Source organism: Neolamprologus multifasciatus, chromosome 8 (assembly GCF_963576455.1).
Source record: "Neolamprologus multifasciatus chromosome 8, fNeoMul1.2, whole genome shotgun sequence".
Taxonomy (NCBI): domain Eukaryota; kingdom Metazoa; phylum Chordata; class Actinopteri; order Cichliformes; family Cichlidae; genus Neolamprologus; species Neolamprologus multifasciatus.
Window position 1 is genome coordinate 1,134,744 of NC_140446.1, and position 10,142 is coordinate 1,144,885.

Consider the following 10,142-nt stretch of genomic DNA (forward strand, 5'->3'; position numbering starts at 1 on the left):
ATTCGCTTTGTGTTGCACTTCGCTCTCGCTCTGCAGGCCTACTTGTTGTTCCTAGAGTATTTAAAAGTAGAATGGGAGGCAGAGCCTTCAGTTTTCAGGCCCCTCTTCTGTGGAACCAGCTTCCAGTTTGGATTCAGGAGACAGACACTATCTCTACTTTTAAGATTAGGCTTCAAACTTTCCTTTTTGCTAAAGCATATAGTTAGGGCTGGACCAGGTGACCCTGAATCCTCCCTTAGTTATGCTGCAATAGACGTAGGCTGCCGGGGATTCCCATGATGCACTGGGTGTTTCTTCTTCACTCACTATGTGTCAACAGACCTCTCTGCATTGGCCTGTATTTGTATAGTGCTTTAAGTGCTCATTAGTTCCTATTAATCTCTGGCTCTCTTCCACAGCGTGACTTTGTCGTGTCTTCCCAGATGGCCCCGCCCCTCCCTGTTTCTGTTAAAGGGTGTTTTATAAATAGTGTCAAGTTGAATGTGTCACAGATTAAATCTACATCACGTGACATCACACGTACCTCTGACTCCTCACTAAACATCAGCGTCTTTCTGAAGCACTACAGGCTGCCCCTCTGCAGACTTCCTGAAGTCAGTCCAATCCAATCCAATTTTATTTATAAAGCACTAGCACAGGAACAAAGTGCTGTACAGAAAATAAGTTAAAACAATAGAATAACAGAAAACAGCTAAAATAAATAAATAAAACACATAAAACATAAAATTAAAACAGCCCTATATTAAAACAAAAACAAGATAAAACAGCATCGAATCACCTAAAAACAACTAAAATAAAATAAATAAAATAAATAAAAAATAAATAAAAATAAAAATAAAAAGTCAACCAGAACAAACCCCCCTTAAAGGGAAGGCACTGAAACAGCTTGTTTTACGAGAGTGGGGGAGTCAAGGAGCTGCAACCAGTAACAGACAAAGAAGGATTATTCTGATCTTTGACTCATGCAAAGCTGCTGCTGCAGGACAGTCTAAAAGTCTAATCCTGTCCTCACCTCAGTTTCACGGCCTGCAGAGGAGGCAAACTGTCTGTCTGTTGATCATGTATGAGGCGGCTAAGCATGAAGCTTCCTGTGAGTTTACCTGTGAGTTTACCTGTTCACTGTAAACTCAGTGATTTCCTGAGGTCTCTGCAGCTGAAATCTGTAAGTAAAAAGGGAAGCAGCTTCGACCAACCTGTGGGGACGTTTGTAGGACGGTCGTCCATCTTTCAGAAGCTTCACCACAGAAGACTCTGTCCTCATCCGGGATCAGAGACACATGAGACAGATCAAAATCACAACTTTGTTGTGGTAACTTTAAAAACAGCACATTCTGCTTCAGGTACGTGTGTCAGTTTAAGAGGGGCGGGTGGATGACGTACAGAAGCGTGATTGGCAGTTATCAGTGGCGTCTCTCGCTCACTAACACCTGCATTTCTTCCTCTTAACTCACCTGTCAGTCAAAGCTCAGTGTGCATCAGGCCCCGCCCACCTTCTCCGTCCCGTTAAACGCGCTCTCTCCTTCACTCTCTCGCTCGCTCTATTTGGCGTTTCTCTGATTGGCTGTCAGTGTGACCAGCTGACGGTGCCGAGCGCTGATTGGCTTCTTCTCTCTCCCCGTTCTCGGATCGTCAGGGGGCGTGTCGGTGCGCGCGGACAGGCAGCGGTCGGACTTTAAAATGGCGGAAAAATAAACGAAGAAAAAAAGTAAAAACAAACAAACAAACAAAAAAAAGAAACCGTGGACACGGAGGGAAGCCCCGCTGCTGTCCGGGACGGACCGGGCGACAGGTTTCCATGAACTGCACCAGGTGAGCCGCTCAAATATTAAACTGCGCCACAGCCTTCATCCTCCTCTTCATCCTCCGTCTGTGAACTCGAGCTCCAGTTCAGCTCTGATCAATAAGCGATGGTTCTGTCGTTATTGGTTTCAAACATCGATCAGAAGAACTTCCGGTCAGTCTGAAAACTCTGAAGTTCAGCTTTAAAATCGGAGACGTGTTGAAATATTCATCACAGAGTTGCAGATCAAGTCATCAATAACCTGGCTTTGACTGTTGACCGTGCACTCAGTAATCAGATTACTCTGTCAGCTCCGCTTCAGGTGTGTTTCTTTCAGGTTCATGTGAGAAACATGCAAACGTACCTGACTTGTGTTAGTCGCCCTCCTCATGTTTGTGTGTCCGACACACCTGTTAGCTAAAGATGCCCAATAATCAATCATTTGGTGGTTATTGGTTTCAACATTGATCAGCAGAACCAGCCAATCACACTGACTGGAGTTTTTCTCACTTCCTGCATGAAAAAACGTTTGCATGCAGACTGATTTTAGACGCTCTTTAATTTGAACCTGCACCTGCAGATCTATGATATCATCCAGTTTGTGTTTTTTCTGTGTACAATCACCTCTAAAGACACCTGGAACTCTTCGCCGTCTTCACACAGCAGAGTTTTTGAACAAAACAAACGACAGGCAGGAAACAGAATCTCTGAAAACCCACAGTCGGGTCTAAAGTCAGTCCAGTGCTGGTCCTGTATGAGCACACCTGACGTACCTGCTTTTTAGGCAGTTTTAATGTATTACGATCACAGAATGTTGAGCATTTAATACATTAACGAGGAAAGAGTTATTTGATTGGTCACTTTTTCATCACTGGCCGTCATCTCGAGCGCTCTGAGCTTCGTCTGAGAGGCCATACGTAGTTCAGGTGTTTGGTGTTGCAGAGAGTCGTATCTTCAGTGACTTTATTCAAATTAATGGAGATTTCTTCTTCTGCACTCTGAATACTGACCCCCTCTGTCCTCCTCAGGGTCCTCCATGTCCTGAACCCTCGCCCCGGGGGCCCATCTACCATCATGCCCATCGACGTGGCCGTAAGGATCTGCCTGGCCAGCTCACCTCCTCTGCGCTCCTTACTCGGGAACTGCAACAAGCGCTCCTCGTCCTCAGTCGCTCTGCTGCCGCATTGCCGACCGCTGCGACCCTGCCTTACCTCCGCGATGGCGACGGCACCATCGGCGGGCACAGAGAGCGGCGGCGGCAGCCCGGGGATGTTAAGGAGGAAGACCGTGGCGTTTGCGGACTCGCGGGGTTTGGCGCTCGCCACTGTCCACGTCTACAACGAGTGTGAAGATGAGGCGCTCAGCGAGCTGCTGACCGAGATCGAGGGTGCTGCCTCCGGACTGCACCTGGCAGACATCAAAGGTGACGGAGGAGGTCACTGATACTTAAACAAATCAGTAATCTATGAATCAATACATTTGTTCTGGAAGCTTCTTTGTGCCTGGTCGCTTACTCACAGCCTGTTTTTCTTCTTTTTGCATCCCTGAAGCAGTTGGGAAGTCAGAACATTTCAGCTGAGCTTCATGTTCTTCATTGACACCTTTCTTCATCTCCTCCTTCCAGATCCAGCAGATTGTGGTTCTTGCCTGGTTCTGGCCTTCACCCAGCCAGCCACAGACTACTTAGACCTGAGGAGTCGTCTCAAAGCCCAGCAGGTGTGCCTGGAGACCTGTTCAGTCCAGGAACACCTGCTCTCGGGTACTGTCCAGGTCCGAAACATCTGCTTTGAGAAGTCTGTCTGGGTGCGGATCACCTTTGACTCTTGGTGCTCCTTCCAGGACGTTCGCTGTCAGTACCTGAACAACGTCTACGGTTGCCCCGACACCGACACCTTCTCATTCTCCATCGCGCTCCCGGAGCTCCTCAAGCCCTCTGGAAAAGTGGAGTTCTGTATCCGGTACCAGACTCAGGACCAGACCTTCTGGGACAACAACCTTGGGAACAACTATCGGCTGGCTACGGCGGATCGAAACAGTCGGAGCACGGTCGCTGAGAGTCCAGCTGGAGTGCCGATCCAGAGGGAGCGCAGCGGAGACAAGAGAGATGAGATCCATTCGGACTTTGATCCGTTTGGAAGCCCTCGGACATCAGCAGGAATCTTTCCTGAATGGCAGAGCTGGGGCCACATCGACACCACCCCCTACTGGTGAGACTGCCACGACACATTTTTAGGTCACACTCACTGGCTTTTATGATGTACAAGATCCACTCCAGCACTAAAGAAACACTTTATCCTCCAGCTGTGATCCAGATGTTTGTAGGATTCACTGCGCACTTCCTCACTTTACCTCACAGGAGTTCTCAGACAGATGTTTACCTCTGGATCTGTCTCATACTCTTTTACCCCATGCACCCGAAAACTGAACCTTTAACTTGCACCCTGGTTCCCACGATCCCGGCGCCTAGCCGGATACGACCCGGGGCTCCTTCATACACAGTCGGAGGAACCAGGAGCTCCAAAGGGCTTTAAACCAGCATCCAAAGGAGACTTTGAACCGCGAAGCTTTCTCCGAAGCTCCCAAAGATCCGTAATCAGCGCCTTACAAACGTTTTTTCCTCTGGTCTACATGTTCTTCTTCTTCTTTTGGGTTTCACAGGACTTGGATGACCTTCACGTCTTCATGAGCATCCTTCTCTGGAGGACTCTGAAACACCAGCATGGTTAATGTAAGGGTTCCTGAGGGGCTCACCTTTTTTGGGTTGTTTTATATGAACTGAATTGCTTCTGTCGTCAGGACTTTGAGTTTCCTTGGTTCATGAACTCGGCGTGACCGTGACGATCAGTGTTGTGCTGTAACAGGTCGGATTCAGGAAGTGTTTTAGCCGCTGCTTTAGACGGCACGCACGTGACTCGCTGCCAGTTATTATGATGATGGCAGGGTGTATGGAGGCGGAGCCATGGTCACCCTGGCGCGCCCTGTGGTCCGTCTCTGTTCAGACTGGTTTGTCGCTCTCTTATCGGAGATTTTTTTGTTGCAGTTGTTCGCTACTGTGTCGACTCGGACTCGCTATAGTTATGTCAGTGAGCTTAGACTAACCGTTCTCGAGTCTGAACTTGTTTTAATGCTGAGATCTTGTAATGTCTGACCTTTGACCTGTGACTTGGACCCTTCAGGGACTGGACCAGCTTCAGTCAGAGCTGTGCCTTCACGTCTCCCTGTGGGGATCCTGAAAATGTTAGCTTCATAGGCTAAAGTCACATGACCAGATTCAAAGGTTAGCCTGATGACGCAAACTTGTCCGACTGGTCAATGTCAAAACTATGGCTCGTCTGTTACCGGGCAGATTTCAGCCATGTTTTCCCCTTCACTGATGTAGCTTTAAACGGTCAAAGGTCAGGAAAGCCTTGTCATGTTTAGTTGTTTTACTCTGACCCTCTGCTATGGGCGGAGTCACGTGACCTTTCACTTCCTCTTTGCTCCTGAAACCTTTGCTGAACACTCCAGTGCTCTTACCTGTGTGTGTGTGTGTGTGTGTGTGTGTGTGTGTGTGTGTGTGGGGGGGGGACCATGTGACAAGAAGTAAGATGGAAATGTGTTAAAGTGAACGATGATGATGTCGATACTGATGGGCCCTGAAGTGTTTCCTGATGGGCTTGTGCTGCGTTCAGGTGCTGTCGGCCCTGAGGCTTGGAGTTTTTGTATGAGCGACTGTATCGGGGGGTGGGGGCACAGTTCTGATTGTCCCTAACCACAGAGCCCCGCCCTCAGCTCTGACTTATTGTATTTAACTTGGTTAGCTCGTGAGCTAACTAGCTGCTAGCACTGTAAACGTAATGAGAAATGTAATGATGATGTCTGTACCAGGAAGTGATGTAAGCAGGGAGTGTTTGTCTGTTCCTATTTTTGTGTATCATTTCATAATAAAAGTCTAACATTTGTAAAGTTTGATTCTCGCTTACTTTATTCTGAAAAACTGACGTCAAATGAAGAGATGAAAGATAAATAATTGTTTTAAATTGTTTTCACCTGAAAGTGTCTTTGTTGTTCAACCAACTCTGAGCGTTTCAGTCAGGTTCAATAAACGCGAGCACGCTCTCTGGGACAGGAGGAGGCTGGCGTGATGAGATGTGAGCTGATGGCTGTGAGCGTGATTAACATTCCTGGTTTTGTCTGATTAGAGTCCAGCTGACTGAACCGAGGGGAGAGGGCGGTCAGCGAGTCGGAGCGGCCATGTGATCGAGCATGTTCAATTAACAGGAAGTGAGATGGTCTGTATCAGTTATTGATCCAGAGTGTGTGGATAGTTTCCACTGAGGGAGATTTATGCTTATATAAGCTCGTGAGCGCACGCGCAGACAGGAAGTTAAATCTGGTGCTGTCAGATGCGATGTGGATTACATCGCTGCTGTCACATGACCTCAGAGGCCGTGAAGCTGCTTCTGTGCGTCGCTGGGTCGGCTGTAGCTGTAGCACCACCTCTTCCTCCTGAGAGCAGCTTGTGTCCACAGGATGTCAGGCTGGAGTCACATGACCCCACACTGCTCTGCACTTTAATGAGGTTTAAATATTAAAGAAGTGGAGCTGCTGTCTGACCCCAAGATTAAACTGTATTTAAAGCCTTTCAGCGCTTTATTTTGAAAAGCTTTGAGGCTTAAAGCAAAGCGTGCTCATCCTGCTGCTGTGGCTGCATTGACCTGTAAAATCATCGATGTTCAGCAGGAAGTAAATCGATGCATCTTTTTGAGTTTAAAGTGAAAACTGATTGAACTGCTTTTTCATTTTTAGAACACTGCGATTGGCTAATGTCAGCGCTGACGGCACTCATCTGTTGCCGGGCAGACCTCAGCCATGCTGAGCCCTGACGTGCAGTTTGAACTTGACAGTAAACGTCAGATTAGCCCGTTTATATAAGAGGATCATCATCATCATGACTTGAGTTCAGGCGTCTGATTGGCTCCTGACCTGAAGCCAATTTACTGATAATTTGATCCTTGGATCAATAAAACCCAAAGACGTCTTCAGCACATAAAGTAAAGTCAGGAAACCATGGAGAAGTGGGAGGAGTCTGTTTCTGATCTGACCAATAAGGGGTCAGCGCTGGGATGTGAGGAGTCTAACTGTTAGCACGCTGAGGCTAACAAACATTTTGATAAGAAAGTGATCAGTGACTGAGCATTTTTGATGTACTCTGATTACTTTCAGCATGTAATGTTAGTGCAGGTCACCTGTCCGCGGTTCTCCTGATTTATTTACTTCCTGCCCAAACGGATCAGCTGTTTTTTCTCAGGAAGTTTGAGCCTGTTAGACGAGGCTCCATGTTTCTCACGGAGCGCTCTCTGCAGAAGAAGCTCTGATCGAGGCTAACGTCTGCATGTCTCTGACATCATCAGAGTCGTTCAACATTTACATCAATATTTCAAATCACATTTTATTGATCCCTGAAAGCAAAATCTGACGAACCAAAACACTGATCAATAAAACAATCTGATCATCTCTGTAATGCTTCCAGCTGATACTCTGACATCACTTCCTGTTGCTGAGCACTCAGAGCTCTTTTCATGGCTTGTTTAACCCTGAAGATCGCAGAGGTCACGACCGTGACCTGCCCTCAACCATCAGCTGTTTCAAAGGCTCCACAGAAAGATTTGAACTTTATTTAAAGAGCGTACAGCTGCAGCTGGGCGGCCGTTCCAGAGGTGCAGACACGGTGAAGGCGCAGCGCCATTTCAGATGACCTTTGACTGCAGGATGGTCAGGAATGTGTGGACGCAGCAGACACGCTTTGTTCTGTGGTCACCGGGAGGCGACGCATCACAGCAGTCATGTGACCTCTCTTTTTAGACTCCTTGTAGGGAGATGAGCGTGCGATGTGTCTGATGGTTTTTAAAATGATTTATCTGTCAAATTTCAGATGATCCCAAAGTGTGAATGAAAGCAGTGATCCTTCAGCAGACCTAAGAAACTGCTCCAATCATAAATCAATCTCTTCCTCCTCAGTGTGTCTGTGAAGAACCTCAGAAACGTCTTTTTGTTCACTGAGTGATTGATTATAAATTGTTACTGAAATGTCGGCATGACACCAAATTATGTGCATCTTTCTTACATGGAGAGAATCAGATTCAATTAATTGTTTGATTGATTTTGTGATGATCAGGAAGTGACACACGAAGAAGAGGAACTCTGAAACCTATCAGGAGGAAGAGGAGATGATGAGGCAGCAAACTGCAGGTCTGCTCAAAGTTTTTGTTCTTTTTAAAGCGAAAACAATCAAACTTGCTCAGCGACGCTTTAATAGAAACAGCTGAGCCTGCCTCTTCAGTCCAGCCATGTTCTCTGTGGGGGCACACACTGCAGGGGCCTGTCCTCCACCATGCTTCTCCTCGCTCCTCTTTCTCAGGTTTCTCCTGCCTGATGTATTCACTGATCACATAGTCAGTTGTATAGATACATCTCTAATAATCAGCTATGTACCACAGGCCTTCAAGGTGGCTGCAGTTAAACCTTTACTCAAAAAGCATCTCTAGACCCAGCAGTCTTAGCTAATTATAGGCCAATCTCCAACCTTCCTTTCATATCAAAAATCCTTGAAAGAGTAGTTGTCAAACAGCTAACAGATCATCTGCAGAGGAATGGTTTATTTGAAGAGTTTCAGTCAGGTTTCAGAGCTCATCACAGCACAGAAACAGCTTTAGTGAAGGTTACAAATGATCTTCTTATGGCCTCTGACAGTGGACTCATCTCTGTGCTTGTCCTGCTAGACCTCAGTGCAGCATTCGATACTGTTGACCATAATATCCTATTAGAGCGATTAGAGCAGCTGTTTTATTTCATGTATTTGTTTGTTTGTCCCACATTAAAATGTTTCTCCATCAGCTGTTCAGCTCTGATGATTCAGTAAGGACATCTCCTGGTTTCATCTTCATGTTTCCCTCTCACCACATGTCCAAACCATCATGACCAGCAGCTTTTTTGCAGCTGTGGCTCCAGCAAACATCAGCTGATACTAGAAATTAATATTAAATAAATTCTAACAACAGCTGATCAAGCTTAAACGTGCTGCTGTTGTTTAGCGTGACATCCGCTGGTTTCCTCTTTCTGGCGCAAAGTGGGTGATAAACAAACAAGAGAGACAATCAGCTGATCATTGATCAGTTTCATGATTGAAGTAGAAACAGGAGAGGGAGGGGGGAAGAGGCAGCTGCAGCGTAACGACAGAATAACTCCAGCTTTGTGTCTTTTTTTCATTGTAGCTGAAGTCCGGGACAAACTGTTCCTTTTCACCTCAATACCATTTTCTTCTGTTTTAATTTAATTTAATTATTTATATAGCACATTTAATTACAACAGGAGCGTTGACCAAAGTGCTGCACAAGAATACAACATACATAATAAAATAACAAATAACTCTCATGCTGTATTAAAAGTAAATAAAAATATGTTTTAAGATAAGATTTAAAAAGATTGACAGGTGGAGCCTGTCTGATGTGTACGGGTAGGGATGGGTACCGGTATCCGGTGCCATGATGGCACCGGTTCTGACATAAACGGTAGTAACCAGACCGAAAAGCAGCGCACATTTCGGTGCTTTATTTCGGTGCTTTTTTTTCCTGAGCTGTGGTACACTTTCTTCTTCCTTACATTTGTATTGGCGGTTGGCAAACAACTGAAAGGTGCATTACCGCCACCAACTGGTATGGAATGATACACTTTAGATTCTAGCCAATCATTTTAAGTTTCCGAGAATAGTAGGCGGGTCCAGGTACGTACGTTCTTTTAGAGCAGAGCTACAGATTAAAAATGTCCAAGGCGAAACAGTCAAAAGTCTGGCTGTACTTCACAGCAAAAGATGCAAACTCAGCAGCTGCAACAAGTGCTTTAAGCTGATACTGTGATACTGTCAAAGGAGGTAACACCTCAAATCTGATGAAACACCTGGCGACGCATAGTGGTTTTTTTTTAAAGCCGAGAAATGCACCGTATTTGATAGCTTGCTGCGAGACCTCACACCGAGCACATCTACTGCGGGTGTGGTGCCTGTTATCGGACCCGGAATTAGCAACATCCCCCAAAAACCCGAAGAGGAGAGTCCTGGCCCCTAGCCCTGCCAGTGTAGCAGAAATGATGAGGATGATGATGCAGCAGCAGCCGTTCTTCTCTGCGTGAGTAGCTTAATGTTGTTCGTGTATAATTTACGTTGAGTAAGCTAACCACGTTATTACATTAATGCATGTAAGGTGAACTAGCAAACACCGTCATAGCTACATGCAGCTGTCTTCTTGTTTGATGGCAGATACTCCCTTCACCCTGGACAAAAAGGCTAAAATGACCAAAGAAAAAGTGGAAAACAGTTAAACATGAG

At 46.1% G+C, this 10,142-nt stretch overlaps 2 protein-coding genes across 3 annotated transcripts in view; one reads left to right on the forward strand and one right to left on the reverse strand.

The window, feature by feature from the left end:
• The window catches only part of ebf3a (EBF transcription factor 3a), a 99,303-nt gene extending 97,741 nt beyond the window's left edge, over positions 1-1,562 (reverse strand). The window contains exons 1-2 of one of the 2 annotated variants that reach the window (XM_085170511.1): positions 1,452-1,562; positions 1,194-1,251 (exon numbers count right to left, since the gene is read on the reverse strand). The gene's annotated coding sequence lies outside the window, so the exon portion shown is untranslated. The other variant, XM_085170509.1, reaches the window with a different exon arrangement.
• A 130-nt stretch (positions 1,563-1,692) lies between these two features.
• On the forward strand, positions 1,693-5,725 carry LOC146512074 (protein phosphatase 1 regulatory subunit 3C-B-like). The gene is made up of 3 exons (XM_085170528.1): positions 1,693-1,809; positions 2,809-3,203; positions 3,405-5,725. Exons 1-3 carry the CDS (start codon positions 1,796-1,798, stop codon positions 3,989-3,991), a joined length of 996 nt encoding a protein of 331 aa, XP_085026654.1. The 5' UTR covers positions 1,693-1,795; the 3' UTR covers positions 3,992-5,725.
• The last annotated feature ends 4,417 nt before the right edge of the window (positions 5,726-10,142 follow it).

Bases quoted from the DNA above. Each gene is read 5' to 3' on its own strand.
- LOC146512074 (XM_085170528.1), top strand. The intron at 3,204-3,404 runs GTGACGGAGGAG...TCCTCCTTCCAG, and splicing joins GCACCTGGCAGACATCAAAG to ATCCAGCAGATTGTGGTTCT.